The 21,598-nt window shown below is 34.5% G+C and overlaps 1 protein-coding gene and 1 long non-coding RNA gene across 3 annotated transcripts; one reads left to right on the forward strand and one right to left on the reverse strand.

Moving 5' to 3' along the window:
- The first annotated feature begins 9,303 nt into the window (after positions 1 to 9,303).
- On the forward strand, positions 9,304 to 10,731 carry LOC106790165. The gene is made up of 2 exons (XR_001382059.1): positions 9,304 to 9,643; positions 10,325 to 10,731. It is a non-coding gene; the product is annotated as an uncharacterized LOC106790165 (long non-coding RNA).
- A 1,955-nt stretch (positions 10,732 to 12,686) lies between these two features.
- LOC106790170 (zinc finger protein 346) lies at positions 12,687 to 21,516 on the reverse strand. Of its 2 annotated transcripts, none has more exons than XM_014754904.1 (8): positions 21,198 to 21,475; positions 19,186 to 19,680; positions 18,493 to 18,566; positions 18,255 to 18,401; positions 18,073 to 18,167; positions 17,677 to 17,987; positions 17,502 to 17,570; positions 12,687 to 17,427 (listed from the first exon to the last, which is right to left on the reverse strand). In XM_014754904.1, exons 1-8 carry the CDS (start codon positions 21,235 to 21,237, stop codon positions 17,273 to 17,275), a joined length of 1,386 nt encoding a protein of 461 aa, XP_014610390.1. In that variant the 5' UTR covers positions 21,238 to 21,475; the 3' UTR covers positions 12,687 to 17,272. The 2 variants fall into 2 exon arrangements, with proteins under 2 accessions (XP_014610390.1, XP_014610391.1); XM_014754905.1 differs by having other exon boundaries at positions 17,258 to 17,427; positions 19,222 to 19,680; positions 21,198 to 21,516.
- Between the last annotated feature and the right edge of the window lie 82 nt (positions 21,517 to 21,598).

Raw genomic sequence — 21,598 nt, forward strand, 5'->3', positions numbered from 1 at the left:
CCCCCCCCCCCAACGTTATATGCTTTATGAACATTGATACCTTTTGATTTTTTACTTTTTGAACAAATTTTTTATAGATAAATACATTAACGTCCGTATTTTTTTTTTTTATAAATAAATCGAAGGTAGACATTCAAAAATGAATTTGTCGATAGAATTATTTTCAAAAATATATATTTATAATAAATTACAGGAGTATTTCGTATCCAGTATTAATTTGAATTAATTGATATTTGTTTGGAATACAAAGCTTTCAAATTCTTATATACAGAAACTTATTTTACAAGATATGAAATAATATAAATATAATTATTATGTTTTTGTAAGTAGTACTCGATTGTTGGTCTTCCTTTGCATCGTTTAATGTTTTCTTATTAATTATGTCAAATTTTACTTTTCTCTTATATAAATATACTTTTTAACGGAATAAAATTTATATGAATTTATAAGTGGAATAATCTTAAAATATGCTTCTGCGTATAAGAATTATAAAAAATATTGTATTACTAGAGATAATATTGATTATTTTAAATTGACAGTAATCCTGTGATTCATTGTATATATATTAAAAACATTGAAAAATATTTGTATCAAATTTGTAAAGAATCACAGCGTCATTAAAAGCGTATTAATTTATTAATCATGCATACGTTACAATAGTAAAACATTTTCAACTACGAACAACAAATACGGATTGCATTTAACACAATTATTCATTTATCACGGGATAATTTGAAAATAATCGCCATAAATAGCTAAAATTATAGCGAGAATATCTCCTACGATCTATGTTGTAGGTAACTTTCTTACGATTGAAAAAGCAAAAGGGTCGCAGAATAAAAAATTAATGATTATTCCCTGTCGTGTCTTTACTAGCCACTAAGAAAAGTAACGTTTCGACGATTCCTTCACGTTCGGTAAAACGTGACGAGCTACGTAAACCGAACTTAAATAAACTCAGTACGACAAGAGCACGCTACCTGTATGCCAACAGGTAGAAAAACGGAGGGGTTGCTGCCCCTTCCTTCTCTTTTTTTCTTCCCCCCTTTTTTTTCTCTCTTTCTTCCTCTTTTTTTTTTTAACCGACCACCCGTCATAAAGTTAGCACTCTACCTGACCTAACAGGTCTTCACCAAGTAGCATGATGATAGCAATCGGCCGAGCAAAGTAACTTGACGTTTTCGTGACGAGACCATCCCACATAAAAATTCATTTTCACTTCCTATCCATCTTTTCCTTTCAACAAACATATATATATATAAGTGTAAAACCATCGCGAGTTAAATCAACGATATCATATAAAATTAACAATCAAAAAAATGAAAAATGATTGTCACGTCGATGAAAGCTGAAATTCTGGGAAATCATTTCCTCAAAGATACTTAATACCTATTCCATCTATCATAAAATAAGGTAAAGTTATTCTGAAATTGTAATACCTTCAGGTGTTAATATCCCTTTTTCGAAGAAAAGTATCAGAAAAATGACTAACTCAAGAAGGAATGTTTTATCTTCGAAACGATCGGATGAGTCATTATTAATCGCTGGACCGTGACCTTAAAAATCAACAGAATTAAACCATCCGAGGATTACTCTAAACAAGATTCTGTGAATGTGCTACACGGAAGTATTAAGATTCTTCTAATGTAATCTACAGTTATAGCTTGTAAAACATCTAGAAATATACCAATCATTATACATACACATACATAGATATTAAAGCTGCTATCATTTTCGTACCATGTATTATCCGAGAATTCACTGTATATAGAATGATAATCCCTTAATAACAGCTCGAAATCGTAATCACTCGAGTAGCCCTTCTGAAAGTTGATCTCCGATGGTGCTACGTTCGAAAAAGAAAAAGAAAGAAAGAGAGACAGAGAGAGAGAGAGAGAGAGAAGGAACGAACGAACGTCTTCCGAGGATTACGAGCAAACTTCACGAACGAAGAAAATCCCGTTGTCGACATGGTTGTCTTGGTGTTTCTACCAACTATGCAATGACGACGACGACGATGACGACGACGAGAGGATATGATCCGTCATAGCGAGTGTTTGCCCGCGCAAAATATTTGCACAAAGAGCCAAGCTCAAACAAACCGGCGGCTCATCTACGAACTGTCGTACCATAGTAGTGGTATAGGTGAGCGTGCGCACTAATCATAGAACAAGATCCTAGAACGTTTTCCATCAGGAACATGACGTTTTCCTGTCTGTTTCCACCTTCCAGCATTTTTTTCTTCTTTTTTTTTTGGGGTCTACATCCTAATACAAATATAAAGTAGTATTTTGTATGCATAGATTTATAAAATAAAACGAGTATTACGTGGGTGTTTTCTTCGATGTTACGTTCGATATTAACGAGATAACGGATAACACCTGTCACACATTTGCTTTTCTATAAAGGAACGTGTCTCGGTACAGGTTGAGGATCGGTGATGGTGGTCCTAGGAATTTCGGTAAATACAATTTCCGTGTTAACGTTTCCCTGAGCTATCTGACAAAATTCACACCAAAGAGAGATAACACAAGAGAAAGAAAAAAAAAAAAGAGAGAGAATATTTCAATTTAAACTATCTCATCATCGTTGTTCTTTCGTATAAACAACGAATGAATTTTACAAATCAATCGAAACAATTATTTTTCTTTCGTTGTTTGATAAATTTTGGCATTTAAATTAGAAGCGGCAACGTGAGTAAAAAAAAAAAAGAGAAAAATCGTTCGTTTTGTAAAGTGGCTTTAATCGTTCTACCAATTTACTAATTGTAAATATGCGAATATTTTCAAGAATGTAGAGAGACACGCGTACGTATATGCGCATACGCGCGTGCACATAAAACAAAAGGCGCATATCGACAACGAGCAATCATATTTCGTAGACGGAAAAATAGTGGGGTAGTGGGGAAAAATTGATTTGCTCCATCGGATCGAGCTTGTTTAATTCCGGGAAAATAAATTTCGCCGATGCGAGCAAGCAAAACAAAACTGATTTTTGTCGACGATAGGAATTTCCGAAATATGGACCACCGTTTTAACGGAAGAGCTCAGTGGTGTGTAGCTCAGCTCTGGATTTGTTGTTCTCATATTCATCGTGTATAACGCTGATGCAAATACATTTCGCATGTTTCGAGAGACAACTTTCAAGATAGAAATTTCAAGAAATTATTACCCTTCCTATTTATATATGAAATACAAACTTTAATCGTTAACTTTAATGATTGTTTGCAAAACGAAAAAATAATTAAATCGTGTCTCATGAACAATGCGATTTAATTAAAGAGTAAATATACAAGGTGATTTATAAAATACGTCAATTTTTATGAGAGTAATTATGCACGCACAAAAATTGACAAATTATGAATGATTAAAGAAAATGTTCAAAGTATCTGTTGCTTCGTATCTCATACCTACGCCATTCCAAGTTATAAACACGATCGAAAATACCAGGTATACTTGAAATAGTTTCTAATTCATTTTGCATCGCGCACATTATTCATTGACATATAATACAAAATAAAAATTTAATAGACTGAAATCAAAAAATTGTCATGATGAACTCATTTAGTTTTAATCATTAAATTAGGTCAAAACGTATTAACATAAGACGTACAATAGTATGTGTTAAGATATAATAGAAATAAGATAGATAGGATATATGTTTTTGAAGTTATACATCTTTTGGCGCGTTTTGGAAAGTGAAGTTAGATGCGACCGAAAAAATCGACACCACGAAGTTGTCGATATTTACGATGCACGGGCAAATTGAAATTATTTTTGAGGTTATATTCGTTTTGGTACGCTAAAGAAGAATAATTTTTTACGTGCGTACATAAATACACACATCAGTTTTTTTAATTAGATTTAACACCCAAAATATTGACACACATTTAATGATCACCCTATCTATCTATTACACTATTTCTCATATTAAAAAAAAAAATGGTGTTGTTCGTATGAGAGAACAAGAACCTTCCGTACGACATTTGGTGACGATGGAACGATTTGTTCGCGATCGGGCGTGACGTTGACGACAACGACGTCGAGCGTCGTCTTGACAGTGACCGATCGACCGTTTAAGTTAGAGAAATGCCATATGTTTTCAGCGAGTATCGTGTCACCATACTGGTAACAAAAAGCTTTCGATAGAACGAAAGTAAAGGTGCTTTGATTTTGACGAAAATAAAGAGGAAAAAAAAGGTCGATAGCTAAATAAATTACACAATTTTTTTTTTTGCATACTCTACATATTTATAGAAATTCTTGAATGGGAAAAACAAAAATATGTTTATTAAAGAAAAGAAAACAATTTTTCGAATGTATATATACACATATATGTATACAGTTATAACGATTTATTTAATTTTTCGAATATAATTCGTAAAAATAGTATTGAACACAAAATACTATGTGAAAAAAAAGAAAACAATAAATAAAAAACAAATAATTCTGGTCTGTGTGATTCTCTTACTGGAATATTGGTAGATTTATCGGAAGAACGTTGAAACGAGGAGAATGGAAAAAAACATTTGATACATTTTTACGATGTTTCGATGCTGTGCTCGAATAGGAATCACAACGTACGTTATAAATGAAAAGACATTCCCGTTGAATTCGCTAATTACGATACTGCAGTTCAGAGAATCTCTCGTCGAAAAAACAAAACGATGAAAAACGGGTGTCCATTGATCGGTCGATGTGAACAAAACTCTGCGTTCATCTCGATTCCAAGGGTTATCAAATGGTTGCTCTTTGCTTATCAATCTAGCGAATTCTTAATCTATGCGTGTATATGCATACCTACCTAAATGTTAACTAAATGGTAATATTTAAATTACAGATACAAATCAATATTTACGTTTATCTATAACAATTTTTATTGAATTTTCTATACGGCAAAACATTTTTATACTAAATGTCTTTAGTTTTTTTACGAATAAAAATAAAATGTATCGAAAAATAACATATGATTCACTTCATATTAGAATTTTGTAAACTTTTAATGCAAAAGTACTTGTGTGATTTAATGTCTAAATTTTTATATTTGAAAAATAAATTTCTTTAATAAATAAAAGTAATCATTAAATAAAAACTATATTTATGGTCGTTCAATAAAATAAATGATATAACAATGTATATTACTTTATCAATTTTCTCTACTACCTTTTTTTTTTTTTTCGTAGAGTTAATCGATTTGGCAAACGACTAGCTCATATAACAAAAAAACACGAAAAAAAAAAAAAAAAAAAAAAAAAAAAAAAAAAGAAAAAAAAGAGAAAAACGATGGTCGAACTGTTTCGAGTATTGCAAGATAACGAGCAAATCCAAAAAATCAACGTAATCACTTGCCATATATCTTGCCATTTCAAAATGTCGGCCATCGATAACACACTTTAATATTGACAAAAAAAATATTGGATCGTTATAACATTTTAATAAAGTTTTTAAAAAATACCTAAATCAATGACATTTATTCCCATAGGTATAATTTTGATAGTACAATATATATATATATATATATACATGTTATATATGTAAAATTTGGCTGAAAAAAATTCTGAAACATTTTGTAAATAATATCGTCGGATGGATGTATAAAAGTCATCGATGATACAATCATTTGGAGATAGTTTCTCGATAACAAATCGCTATTTCCCCTATATGTATTTTCTCTACATAGATAACATATATCGCGTATGACACTGACACGTCGTAACTTTGTCGTCGAGGATCTATCAAACTCTGACAATATGAGTCGAGTGTATCGTAAATCCTTCGATATAGCATAAATTGCGAATTGAAGCAGAGATATCACTATGGTTCAACGATTTTAGGTGTTTCTCGTGTATAGATGTTATATTTATAGATACCTTTACGAGTTCCGAGATATTATCTCAACACAGAACTGCAGTTTCGTTAATTCCAATACGCCTTTTTTAAAAAAAAAAAACAACAACAGAATATAACATTGTATTTCGGTATATAAGATCGTAGAATATGAGGAATCAACTATATGGTTAGCATTTAATCTTTTAAAGGGTACTTTAAATCTTCTAAAAAGAAACAGTAACATTCGAAGAGTAATATTGTCTCTTTTTCGTAAAAAAAAAGAAAAAAAACCGCTTACAATCTTGTATCCTTGAAAATTTCCTTTCTACTTTTTTGTATCGATGTAGAAAAGGCACATATTTGAAATTCAGTCGTTATTGAAAGACTATTGTTTAATGAAGAGTTGAATTTTAAGAGACGAGACCGAACCATCCTTTCGATTTACGCATTATGTATGTATATACCATATATATATATGCACACACAGAGATATGAGTTACGAATTCGACTAAGTCTCTTAACCGAGGGAACTAAGGCGAAGAACTAAACCGGTTTTTCCCTAGAGCGTACTCATAAGAGGGGGATTAATTTCGCGTTCGGTCGGTAAGAAATATGTTGGAAAGAAAGAGAGAGAAAGAGAGAGAGAGAGAGAGAGATAAAGATAAAAAAGAGAAGACACGATAGCAATTTTCGCGTGGTTATGTGACAGAGAGTTAAGAAAACCCGAGAGTACTGAACTGACACGTTCGAGATATCAGTTTGTGTTCTCCGACAAAAATGTTGAGCAAAGTAATAACGAAGAAGAAAACGGAAAAGAAGACATTAATAAAAAAAAAAAAAAAAGAGAGAAACAAATGGATAAAATAAAAAAAACAATAGAAAGATACGTCTCGTAAAATAATAATAATAAATTTATTCAGTATTTTCTCTCGTCCAAAATTATAATTGTTGATGATAAAGGTTCATAGGGAACTTGGACATGAAAAGAAGTAGAACTTAATTTAACTAAGTTGGACGTTTCGTTCCTTTATTGGGACTTATTCAGCAACTTAATCTTTATAGTTCAGCGTCTTTTTTCTCATTGAGTAGACATACATTTTTATTTTTATTATTAATATTCAAAACATCTAAACCTCGTTAAGTATCAGCTCGTTATAATTTGAAACCCTCAACAAAACTGTTTCAATGTCCAAGTTCCCTATGAACCTTTATCATCAATAATAATAAATGTTGCGAGATAAAAGTAATTTCGTTATCGACCGAGAATGAGAAAGAAAAAAAAGTAGAAACCAAAAAAAAAAGAAAAAGAAAATTTAAACTCACCTGTAAGGAAAGATACGAGAGATGGCTCGTCCTCGTAGATCCAAAGGTAGTAGTAGCGTCGTCGTGGATATTCCGTTGTATGGATGGGTTGGAAAAAACGATGGAAAAAGGTACGAGAAGGGGGGCTGGCTGGCTGGCTGGCTAGCTAGCTAGCTAGCTAGTCGTCGTCGTCGTCGTCTATACGGTGAGTTCGAAGGAACGTATATACGAAGCAAAGTCGTTTTCTCGGGCTGCCGCGAGGACAGGCGGTCGGGTTCGCGATTCGCGGAATGCCGCCCGAGCCGGCTGGCTCCGACGGGGCGCGCGGCCTGCTCAAGAGGAGAGTAGAGAAGAGAGGAGAGGAAGAGGAAAGGAGAGGAAAAAAGAAAAGAGAAAGAGTAGAACGAAGAGGAGAGAAAGAGAGAAAGAGAGAAGAAGAAGGTGCAGGACGCGGGATGTGGTGGCGCGCGGAGAACGAAAGGACGAGTCGAGGAGAAAGGTTTCTTCTCTCCGTCTTCTTCGTCTTCTTCTTCTTCTTCTTCTTCTTCTTCTTTGCACTCGCTAAGGATTGGAAAAAAAACGCGAGCCGTTCAAAGCGAGAGAACGCGGCACCACCAACGTTAAAAACAACGGCAACGATTACAAGGATGACAACGACGATGATAATAACGATGATGATGACGATGATGATGATAAAGATGACGATGACGACCAGCCACGAGAAGATCGTTTTGAAGCGATGCTGTACGCAAAAGCGTTCTTGCGGACGAAGCCGAGCGCCATTTTAACTCGCGGCACTCGCGGTTAACGCGAGAGAATGAGGGTGGTGGTAGTGGTAGTAGTGGTAGGGGGAGGGAGGGTGATAGGAAAAGATAACGATAGATAGAGATAGAAAGGTGGACACGCGCGAGAGATCGGCACCCTTCTAAAATCCGCGCACACTTGAAATCTTCACCTTCGTTCACTATCACACAGGATCATCGTTCACGGTTTTCACCGAGAAGGACGCTTAAAATAGGAAAGCCAAGTTCCGATTAAAAAAGAAAAAAAAAAAGATGAACCAACAACACGGCCTTTTCCTATCCTTTTTCTTCGTCTACTTTCCTTGCCACCTATTATTTTTGTATTTTTTTTCCAACGAGACACGAATTTTTCTTCACCGTTATATAGAAACCCCTCGTTTATTCACGCGATTGCAGGCAGCACTGTGTTGTGTCTATATCTTTCTTAATATTTTTTTTCTTTCTCTTCCGTGTCGTCTCTATGTTTTTTGACTTATATTATTCTATCTCTCTCTCTCTCTCTCTTTAACAAGAAAAATACTCGTTTGTGGTGGTAGTCCAAGAGAGTCACAATCTATATATATATATGTGTTATGTATGTCCCTATATACATATATATATATATATAACATACGTTCTCTGCGCGATCACCGAAAGACACGTCCGTCGTGCGCAGCGAGAGGACACGAACTGAAGCACCGAGTAAACCCGAGCCGAAACGAACTCGTGCGACAGCAACGGTGGTAGCGGTGGTGGCGGCGGTAGCGGCGGCGGCGGCGGCGGCGGCAACGAAACCGAACGAACGAACGCACCACCAGCCGAATGTAGCACCGAAGCAAACGCCGAACGAAGAGGTCGCCCGGCTGCTATCCGCCGTACCGCTATTCGGCCATCTTACGCTAGCGCCGCCACCCGGGCTGCACCCTCTCTTCCCACTCGTCCTCCATTTTCCTATACCTCTCTCTCTCTACCCTTATACAAGTATCCCTACTACTTCTACTCTTCTCCTTCTCTTTTACAGAAAGATCGTTCGTTCGTTCGCGTTCGTTCGCCCGCGCTCACCGATCGCACACGATGCGTCGTCGTCTTCGACAAATGCCAACGATTTTTCCTCGATCTCTTTGTAACTCGTTATTTTTTTCTTTTTCTTTCTCTCTCTCTCTCTTCTTTTACTATTTTTTATTTCAAAATTATATTTATTCCTCTTACTATATATATTTGTTGCCTTTCTCTTCTTTTTACATCTTTTTTCTATTTTCCAGAAGTGATCTCCTCGACTACGCTCGTACCGCGAGTTCATTGATTTTTTGAGTCCGTCAAGTATAAGTCGCGCGCATGCGCGCCACCGCGCACCGGCGTGACATCGTTCTCTCTTACTCTTACTCTCTCACTCTCTCTCTCTCTCTTTCTCGAATCTACCGACGAACCTATCGGGCTTGAATTCCTGGTGACTTTCGCCCGCGGCGTATCACTTTTACGAAGAACAACCTCTTTCTCTCTCCTTCTCTCTATCTCTCTCTATATTTTGCTTCCTGCAATTAACGATTATTATTTTGAATCTGTAATGATATCGACGATTGATCGCTATTAGTCAAACGTTTTGTGTTTTTTTTATCAAAATATTATTTTATATAGTTTTCAGTAATTATCATTATAATTATGGTGAAAATTTGAACATAAATATATATATATGATTTTGTTCCTAATTCAACTACAGATTATGAATAGTGTGTGAGTAATTTTCATAATTTTTATAATTAATAAAAAAATGTGTTCTACTAAAGAATATGTAATCAAATTGGTTTCGATTTGAGAAAAAATAATGTAACCGATGTGATGATGGTTTTCCAACAACTATTAAAACTTCTTTTATTTTGTCAACTGTATGATATTTAATCAAATTGATCGATAATACTTTTGTGACAAATCCCTTTTACGAGTTAATCGCATTAATTGAAAAACGAATGTAATAAAATTATTTATCGTTATGTATAAGATAGATATAACATCGACATTGATAGATATGTACATATTTCCTACCATTTTGTAACGCTAAATAAAGATTTTACGAGAGTTATAAAATATTTAAAACAAATAGAGTTGCATTATTTTATCCGACCGAGCGTTTCGTTAAAGCTCATAAATATCCATTAACTTATTGTTAGTGTGTTAAACGGCTAATACGATGATACGTATTTAATAAGTTATTGTAGTTTCCATAAACGTCAAATTAAATGAACGACAGCTCGTGCCACGTACGTATTTACACAAACATTAAAATAAACATTTGATAAGTTTACGAACCTCGACAAAAAACTGAATATCTTTTTATCAAATTATTTACAATATCTACTATACTCTTCCGCGAAGCCTGAAAAATTTCGGTATAACAATTTGTTGGTCTTCTCGCAGGCTGCACGCGTACATCGTTACCGTGAAATCGGATTATGATCCTTAAGTGACGACTCGACAGCGGAAGCAAAGAAGAGATAAGCTGTAGTATCATTTTTCTGATCGTCTCAACTCCGATAGAAATTGCGAAAGTATGCGATTCCGTTTTCCAACGGTTCATTTGTATGTATCTTAAGATACAGTTTGATGACCTAAGTTATAATATTTATATTTTTCAATTACAAGTACATTTGAAATAATTATTAAAGTAGAAAATAATTAAAAATATAACTAATGACACATTATTAAAATAATTGGAAACAAAATAAAGGGCTTCTATATTATATTAATTGGATATTAATTTGATCAGTATTTTTAAATACCGTTTGGTTAATATTTTAAATAAATAACTAGTATTTATAATGAAGTATCAAAATTTATTCAACGTTAATATATATCTCTGAAATAATACTATCCCTTATAAATATTCATCTCTCTATTTAAACACTGAACAATATATATTTAATATACGTATATTGTGACTATTTATTTAAAAAAATACAGATTAAATAAATAGAAATGAGAAAAGAAATTAGTTCAATTTTAGTATCATGAATGAAAGACATTTGATTTTGCATCGTCCACTTTCATTCTTCCATTTAATTTTCATTTTTCGCGTAAAGATCGCATCTACGCGCATTCACGTTTACGGCGGATGATCTTTATAAGCCTTGGAATGTTCATGGACGAAAGGATGGATCTCATGGAACACACGCGTCGCTACTTTCTCTTTCAAACACTTAAGAGACACTTCGCATTTTGTACCGCGATACGCGCGCGTATGCAATAAACGGCATTTCGTTTTTTTTTTTTTTCAAGTATTAAAAGAATCGATCTTTTATATCTAACTTACGTATACCTATCTCTTATATAAATTACAATATTCATGTTCACTGAAAAAGAATCCAAAAAAAAAAAAGAAAAAGAAACGTGAACACCAAGCCTCTTATATTTCAACGATACATTCATTTTACATTTCTTATAGAAACGATGAATAAAATGATAAACGAAATGTGTTAAATTTGATGAGACCATAATCGGAGTTAAACAATTACGCCGATCTCTCGGCGTCCATTACCGATACTTCGGTCACCGTCACAGCGGATATAGTAAATTAGTAAGTAATTGAAACGGATAGGTCGGAAAAATCGTGGATAATCTGTTTAATAGCATTTACTATCACGGAGTCGAATAAATAGGAGACTCAATAATTAATCATTGAATGACTAGTTAAAAAATAAGGCGTTTCTCAAGATCTTTACCATTTTGTGTTATCTTTCTTTATCTATCTCATTCATTTGTTCATTCTAAGCTTATGGAGAGGAGGTAATCGGCCAATTCGACCGATCCAAGATTCTCCTTATACTATGGCGTCTCTCGGCAAACTCTTTTACTCTTTCATCTCTTTCTTTTCTTCCTTCGCACGCCGACATAGCACCGTCGTCGCATCGTCGGACTGCTATTTCCGCATGACATCACACCGCCCGCATTTAGGAGCACCAGGATTTTTTCTTTTCTCGTCAGTCTACATTGGTGGCCCCGTGGAGACCTGCAAGGTCAGCCCCTCTCTCGCCCCCCCACCCCCACCCCCNCCCCCCACCCTCCTCCTACTTCGAAATGCGTCTCCTCTCGATCACTTTTTATTCCCTCCGATCTGCCTTCTCTTCCGTACCCCATAGCCAAGTCAAGTGGAATCACAGTACCATTGATAAAAACTCTTTCCTTCCTTCCGTTGCGGTATCTCTAAAGGATCGAGAGAAACGACGAGTAATCACGGGAATACTATTTTTCTTTTTTTTTCTCTCTTATTCTTTCTCTACTTTTTGTTTTCTGAAGAAGAAAGAGAAAAAGAAACATTACGGAGATCGATTTCCTTCTAAATTGAGAATCAAAGTTTAATCATTCTTAACACATTATTGACCGATCACAAGTATATTCGTATTTAAAGGTGGAACCAATTTATGTAATTTTTCGAATATGAAATTGGGGAGGGTAAGTTGTTTTTATATTATTTGTCGTATTTTCTAATAGTAACTTCAAATTTAATGTAATCAGAATTTTTATTATTTTAATATTCAATTATTAATATACTCATTAGGTTATTGCATATAATAATTGATCAACAATGTGTTAATAGTTCTCATATTTATATATATCAATAATTATGAAAGTGTTTTAAGTACAAAATTAAAAGAAGTTAGTTTATTGCATAATTCGTATAATTATACGAATTATAGAATATAATCCATAATATAATATGAATTGATAATTAGAATCTAATTGTGGATTATACCATAAGAATCACATACACACAATAAATTAATTTTATTTTTAATATTTTTATCTTATTGTGTTAGACTATATTCATATCCATCGTCTTATATTCATAGGTATCGCGTCATATTTTCAAGGATTACGATTTTGAGGAGCTCCAAAGTAAATAAAATTCCAATAACAAACACACTCGTGATGTTACCCTTTCAATGTATATTATTTAATGTAGTAATTAATTCGATGCCTTTTTAACACAAATTTAGTATTTATTTATAAAGTAATCTTTTTATTCTTAAAATTAATTTTCATTGTGTTCAATAATTTTGATCTATCTTTCAGGCAACTACCGAGTAACTTGACAAAAAAAAAACCATAGCAATTTTGATCCAATGAATTTAATATCAAAGCACCGAATTGATTATTACACTTAATATATACAATTAGGTACAAGAGTTTCGTTGATTACGAGAAAGAAGTTGTTACGAGTATAAGTATTTTTTGTACAATACACATTTGGATTTATTCATACTATATAAGTAAAACGTATATGTATATATCTTTATACATATTGCCACCTTTCTTATTGCCTTGTAAATTCGCAAGATATGTATTTATCTTATTAGTCACTTCTATTTGATCGTTTACCAAGAAATAGAAGTATAATCTTTCAGCACTTACTTTGAAGTTAATCGTGTTAAGGATAATGTTTGAAGACTCAGGAAAAAAAAAACTTTCAAAATATCATTCAAATCTATCGAAAGTAAAGGATTAAAAAAAAAAAAAAAAGGCAAGGCACGTATTTATATATGGCTTAAGTATGCTGTGTATCTAAGCTTGTATGTACAAGATAATATTTACGCTCAGAATCGTTTAAAACTAAATAGTTGGTGCTTTTTTCTGCAAGTCTTCGTAAAAACGGCAATAATATCAGATAAAATCAAAAGAAGATCTTTTTTCTCTTTTCTTATAATATATATATATTTTTTGTCTCCCTTTGTCTCTGCTCATTCTCTTGTCAAGATAAGACGTAAAAAACTTTATTAATACCGAAATTGTTCAGGAAACTTCCGCAATTAGCCGACTCGCATCACAACACTAAGGCTTACATATTCTCTCTATTTCTTTTTCTTTCTATTCATCCATTTCTTTCTCTCGTTATCCTTGATACAACCGGCTTAGAAGAGCTAATTTCGTCCACGGTAAGTCGATTCATCCTAATCGAGAAATAATTGTACAAATTTGTCGAAAGATCTGTTTGACGACGTATTGAGAAAAAAAAAAAACAAGAACAAAATAAAAAAAGCAAAAAAGAAGAAAATGAACGAACAACCGCTGTGCGGATATTTCGAACGAACTTTGTCTTTTCCGTTCTATCACTATCTTTCTCTCTCATCGGACAATGGAATTCACGAGACAAAAGAGGCCGCTGCCGTTGCCGCTGTTCGTTCCCCCGTTTTATACCCGTTTATACCGTTCCCGCGCTAACTCGGTTAGTCGTTTGTTAGCGAAATTAGAAGCGAAACGCGACCAAACGAAACCATAATGATTCGTTTGAGCCTGTGTATACCTATTTTAGTGACTTTTGCTCGAGCTCGTTTTGATTCCACAATACGATCTCTTTATCTCTCATTTTCTTTATTTCTTTTCTCTTTTTTCTCATTGACAGTTTTGTTTTATATGCCTAGTCGAATACGAATCCCCATTAAAAGGTTTGCTCTTTCTAATATTCTTCATTAAATTATCACTGATTTCTCAAATTGCATAAATAATAAATACCGTTAAAATATTACTCGGATATTAAATTAGAAAAATAAACAATACAATTGTCTAATCTCCACTTTGATTTTTTCTTCAATTTAAATAATTACTATTTCTTGAATTGTATAATTGAGCCAAATTATGTAGAAACCTAATAAACCTTAAAATGACAAAATTATTTAAACACAATACGGATACCATAATTTAGTAATTTTCATTTTGGCAAAAATTATAAACCCATAAGATATTTTTAGATATTTTCGGATATTTACGCTAACACATGCTTCAATCGTGATCAAGATTTTATTAATATCATTCGATAAATAATAAATACCACGAAAGAGGATTTTTACGATGATCTTTTTTTGACTTACAAACTTCAAAATGCTCATTGTAATTTTGGTGAGAATTCGTGAAGAGAAACCTTCGATATGGGTTCATCATCATTGTAGAATAGAAAGAGAAAGAGAGGGGGTGGGGTGGGGTGGGGTGGAAGGAATCGATCGATTGATTTTTTCGTCACGGCATCGTCTTCTCGCAGGTGGAAACGAGTCGACTAACAGTCTCCTCAAACTCTTTACCATCCTCCTACTCATCTTCCTCTTGAGAAATTCTCTCCAGTCATTGACGACGAATTCCCCACCGATATTCGAAGGGAACCTTGCCCGTAAGCCGCTCCGATTAATGGCTTTTTACGCGCATTACTATCTGTTGCGTGACAGATTGAGAGCGACCTTTTTTGTAGATATATCTGTCTCCCTCTCCCTCTCTCTCTCTCTCTTTCTCTTATTCTAAAAGTTCCCGGATTAACATCATCCTCGTAAACGTATACGAGTACGCAACTACATCACGTAAATGTAGACGATCTCGGTCTTTAATTAATATCTTCTCTCTTTCTCTTTCTGTTTCGCACGAGAAAAAGCATTAAAATAAAATAGAATGCATCATAAAACATTTTACATTTATTCGCATGTTTTCCATCTTACCAGCTCCGTTGTCCGTCGATCATGTACACGACGTAACCTATCCTTTAAATATATCCACCAGAATTTTATGTATTCCATACTAATTTACGCTCGAAGATTGCTGCTAGGAGACGATGGTGTTTGTGATATTGGTATTGGTGACTGGAATACAAAAAGACAACTTTCTCTCGAGGATATCTTTCTTTTCTTCTTTATGTCTTCTTATCCTTTTTTTTTTTATATTTCTTTCAATCCTCTTTTAAGAGGAGTTCTCTTAAATCTTCAAACTACAATGTAACGTAACGCGTTGTCTCTTATTTTTTAGGTTTAATAAAGCATCGGGTCAGAAAACAAAACGTGGAAGAAGAGTGGCACCCCTGGATTCAGCTACGCGGTAGACGAGAAGATGGAAAAAGGGATTTTGGTAGATGTCGTGAACAAACAAGCAGAGAGAAAAAGAGAAGATAGAGTGGGAAGCTGTAGAAGGAAATAAAAAAAAAGAATACACGCTAAACGTGGAACCAGGGAGGTCATAAAAATCCGAAGCGCAGGTATAAAGCAGCGATCTACAAGTCCGTGCGAGAACGATCCTAATCTTTCTTTCTCTCTCTCTCTCTCTCTCTCTCTCTCTCTCTCTCTGTTTCTTTCTTTTGTGTTTTCCTTTTTAAGTCGCTGAAAGGACGAGCAAAAGAACCAAAAGCGGAAAAACAAAAAACAAATGGGCTCGAAAAGAAAATAACCCTTTGCCTCGCCAAATTGCCAAGAGAATTCTTTTGAATTCGCTTAGAAAAATAGAGACGGTTGTGTATCGAGCAACATGGATAGAAAAAAATAAACAAATAAAATGAAGATGAAAAAAAGAAGAAAAATGACTTTGGAGATAATTTGGAGGATGATCGTTGGTCTTTATCGTCATGCTCCGAACGTATCCAGGAATCGCGAGAGTCGAGCTTTTTATCCGTCGTAAATTTACTTGCTCGTAAATTTAGTTCTGATTCGTCGTGTCTGACACAGTAATATTCTCTATATACGTTTACCGGTCTTTCGATCATATATTTGTCGTACCAAGGTGAAGGTAAAAAAGATACTGGTAAACGGTTGATAAGTCATACACGTTGCCTTAGCAGGTAATTAATAGACCCGAGAGGGTTCGATGTTAGGCTCGTTCGCTCTTGGTCATAAATTCTACGGAAGGTCGAGGAACAAGCGAAGCATAAATTTCACGTATAGGCCATGACACGGGGAGGCTTGGGAGAACGCGACGCGTAACGTGACGAACAGCTTACGACGATGACGACGAACATTCGATCTCGCGAATCCTCCACGTCTAGGCAGACAGGAACGAGAATACTTACTTGATTTCAAACGAGCGTTAATAGTTTCTTAATTGAATAAATATGATGAACGATTATGATCGTTTACGAGATAAATTGTAACGAACTCCGTCCTCGGCTTCGCTAAGTAACCGCTCGAGTTATCGCAAATTTAATTTAAAGTTAATCGGTATTTCATTTAAAATATGGCCCCAGCTTTTAACATGCTTATGTTTCTCATCATCGGCCCAGACGACGCCGCGAATCACGGTCTTAACTTTAATTCTTAATATCTGCTGATGTGACGATATAACGGCCGATACGAACATTCCACCGCGAGTATATTTCATTTAAAATGAAAAAAAAAAACGCTCGCGTTAAGTTTTCTCGCGCATTTTTTTAAACGTAATTCTTACGCATATTATTTTATGGGCAAGACGTCACAAATTTATTATTATTAAATCCGTCTCCGTTAAACGTTAAAATGAAGATCGATAACGCGTGTAACTTATTCGACATAACGATTGTCGATAATCTGTTGAATAAAAATCAAACTTGAACGAAAATATATGATATAGACGTTCGTTCTGCTCTTTCATTTATTTCTTCTTGAATCTTGCTTTCTTCGATATTACTGCTGCGTTCAACGGTGACTTGGGATTAGATTGATTTTTATGTTTCTTACTTTCGACGTGCTGAGCGAACGTGCTCTCTGAATTCAGCGACAGATTACATGGGGCGCAATAATATTGGCCTACAAAAAAATAAAAAAATTTTTCAAGACTTTCGATGGATAACTTATTTTGTTAATAGGATAAAAATACTTACCCGAGGGTGTTCTATAAATGGAATAATCTATAGGACCTGACGAACTCGAAGCGTTTTCACTTTCAGAAACTAAAAAATAAAAGCAAAGCACGACAATTAAATATACGTGTTTTCTTTCGAGGAAACACGAACCATAGGAAAAAAAAAAAAAGTAATATGAACAATATTCTCATACGTAGTTCAGGAATGGGTAATCCATTTAGTTTGAGCATTCTCATGTGCCTGGCGCCACGTTTGTGTGTTTCTAGTTGATCCTGGCGATTCGCGGAGACACCGCAGAGATCGCAACGAAGTGGGGTGGGATATGCTGGGGGTGTGTAAATGGGAGTCGGGGTTCCTTGCGGTGACACCATGATGTTACTACCATCAGATACCACGGCGGATGTTCCTGGCACTTGCACGTCTTGTTGGAAAGCCATGCCTATGCCGTATCGACCGGTCGAATCTATTTGGTTGTACTGATTTTGATTCTGTGACTTTTTCGGCCTGGAACGTTCAATATTGTCATGATCGAATTCGGTCGAACGCTCTGGATGATAATCGATCGAAATGAGTCAGGACATTTCGATACCTCGAGCGAAGACCCCCATGAGCTACTCTTATATGTTTCTTCCCAGAGTAATGTTGAGACGCTTCGATTTGCGATGAGAACCACGTCTTGCAGATCTGAAATTAAAAGTATATCAAATTCTGAAATAACGATCAAATAACAGTACTTCCAAAAAATTCGTAAGAAACGAAAAGAAAGCTTACGTCGCACCGATTTTGCCAATCGGTAGTACTACTGACTTGGCCATCTTCCGTTTTCTGTTTCTTCACGCTTTGATTCAAAAACATGGTTACTTTCTTTTGATGTGGCTTACCGTCGTAATGCAATTTTGCTTGCAGGGTGGAATTCATCTGTAAACGTCCAATCGTTTTTATTTCTTCAATTCTCATCATTGTGTCGCGGATCAAATTTCATGGAAGTTAACAGATAAAGAAATCTTACCACCGCGTTACAGAGATCGCACTTTAGCGGCTTCATCAGCGCCGACAACTCCCTTTGGGCGCTGGCAACTTTCTCTGGGAGAGAGCGCGAACCAAATAAACAAACAAATACAAAGTAAACATTTGTTTCTCCAGTTAAACGATTCGTGCAGGTAGATTTTTAAGAGAAAACAAAAATGTAAAAGGCCGTATTTACGCGAACGTTTTTACAATACGATACTACATAATATACTGTCGTTCTTATCGCATAAAAAACTTGGATTTTTATATATACCGATATTGTAATGTTTTTATTTTAAAAATATAATATATATATATGTATATCTGCTGTAAGTTTATATTTAACGAAAAAAGGTAATATCAAAAAATCTAATCCAATTTTCTATATGCAAAGAATCAGTTGATGATCGTGTGAGATGTATACATGTATACCTACGTTGATATGTATTTATCGTAAATCAAAATATGATTTGATACATTCGAATGAATTTTCATGAACTCGATAAGCAAGAATCGACGTGTGTATAATCACGTGTTATTATTCATACGGTATACATTCATCACGCGTTGCAATATATAAACCTGAAATACATTTAAATACAACAATAAAACGTTCGGTTGAATTCTATTATTTAAAATGAATCAAACCTTTTTTCAAACGGCCTTATAATAATGGAAAAAATAACTCAATCACCTGCATCTTGGGCAGGATCGATGAACTCGTTCTTACGCTTATAATATTTGTTCTTCGGTTTCGACGACTGCTGAACCGCTGATACTTGGACGACAGTATTTGCAGTTGGTGCAGTTTTGTACGATGTATCATTGTACCATTGCGCATACATGTCTGCCGAGGTATCCGCCTCCGTAGAAATCCACCATGGTATAGCTGGTTGCGTCGGTGTTTGCGGTTGCATCGTAGGGTGCAGGATGTACGGAGTTGGTACCGCTAAATTTGGAAGAGTCGTTTGTATCGTGTTCGGATTTACCGTTGTTGAGCTCGTTATCGTTTCCGTTGTAATCGTTGTTAACGTCGTTGTCGTCGTTTTCGTTGTCGTTGTTTCTACAGTCGATTTTTGTTGTTCATGCTGTTGTTGATTTTGTGTACCGCTAGTCGTCAACACACCGTTCGTCGATGAAGTTGTGGGAGGTGGAGGTGGCGGAGGTGGTGGTAAGAAGCATTCTAATCCTAATTGTATAACAAAATAATTCAATTAAATTTTTATTTTTTATGACATTACTAATTTCTTTTTTTATTGTACAAGAATTTAAATGGTCAATCATAATATATCGATTTTTGTTTGTTCCTGTATTTTTATTTATTTTAATGATATTTCTTGTAAATTATTCTAATTTATAGAAGAAAAAAAAATGTAAATTGTACAACTTTGCCATTTCTTTGATAAGTTTCGGTAAATATTTTTTATACTTATTGTTAAAAAAAACAGATTTAAATGACTCTTATTTTAAATTAAAGTACACACTTTTGTCTACGTGTAAAATACTTCTTTGAGTAATGAATCGATTTGCATAGATTCAAAAAATAGCAAAGAAAAGTTGGATGCTCAGGGAAAGCTAGCAATCCCTGGCGGTTCAGGGAAAGCTAGCAATCCCTGACGGTTCAGGGAAAGCAAGCAATCCCTGACCCGCTGTTTTTAAACGTCTTACATCAATAATCCTGCAATACATGTTTCGATAAGAAAACCTTTTTTTTTAATTTCATTCAGAATAGAGTGATCGATATGAAAAACGTCGGATCTAATCTATGGATCAAATATCAATTTCATACCTTAACTACTCGCCCCCCCCTCTTGTAAATTCATATAATACTTAATTAAAATATTTGTGATGTTTATGGATATGATGCAATATAATTGAAAAAAGTTGGATAAAAAATATGAAAACAAAACTTGTTTAATTTTTGCATTAAAATAGGAAGAAATAATTTACTAAACCTAATATTATATAAATATCTATGATTATTTATTTAATCACCAAATATGAAATCTTATTTTGCGTGCAAGAAACGTGTTATTTAACATCTTGACGTCAGTGCTTATTTCTAAATTGCAAATTTTCCGTATTCAATATTTTCTTTAACAACAATTCAGGCTCATCGGTACAATTTACTTTTTTATTTGTTTATTAGGATTGACAATATCATTGTTCGTTATTTATTATGTTATCATTGTCAATTTTATATTATCATTTCTAAGATTATCTAAGGTAAACCGCCAATATATAGTATATGCCGACTGATGAAAAGTTCACGCGGAGCCACCGGTGGAACACGCTGGTTTCAACATGTTAATAATTCTACCCGGGTCTCGATTATCTGTTGAATTTGGATTAATCCATGTCATTTGTCTTCCGATCACGCTGGTTGATCAAGGTTTTATTATATACATTTACCGGTGTTTCTCTTTCGAGTATATGCATGTGTTTTTATTGATGCACTTTTCAAAGACGAAAGGGGAATGTACAAGTAGCTTGTAAACGAATGCTATTCGTCGAAAGATGGAACAACTTGTACGAATTTCTATCGCTGTTTTTTTTAATACGATTATAGCATGTATTCGTTTAAATTCGAATATTTATTGACACTAAAGAAAAATGGTAAGAGAAGAGGAAAAGGAAGCCGCTGAACGAGTAAAGTGAATAAATGTGACAAGTGTCATATCAAATAAATAGAGAATAAAAACTCACCCGGTACTTCTGGATTCTTTATTATCTTCGCGTTAGACATTTTTCAAGGCTCGATAATGTGATTTCTATTTTTGTCGAAGCAAACTTGACAGGGCTATTCTGCGTTTACACACATACTTATATTATCATTATATATCGCGTCGATAAGATTTTGTTTTCTTATATTTGAAATATATGAAATTTCATAAACACACACTTTTCAAATCCGTCTCATATTACACAATGAGCTTTTGGAGGGAATTACGTATCACTAAGAGTCCGTAGTTTGACACACTGACTATGATCGTCTACAAGAACGAACAATTTGTTAGGTTAGGTGATTTTGACAAGCGACCTGACGACATTGCGCGATATTGACCCACGGTCCAAGATGGCCACCGATATTACGCTCCTCGACCGTG

This window comes from Polistes canadensis, unplaced genomic scaffold (assembly GCF_001313835.1).
Source record: "Polistes canadensis isolate GaletaPanama2010 unplaced genomic scaffold, ASM131383v1 scaffold_219, whole genome shotgun sequence".
Taxonomy (NCBI): domain Eukaryota; kingdom Metazoa; phylum Arthropoda; class Insecta; order Hymenoptera; family Vespidae; genus Polistes; species Polistes canadensis.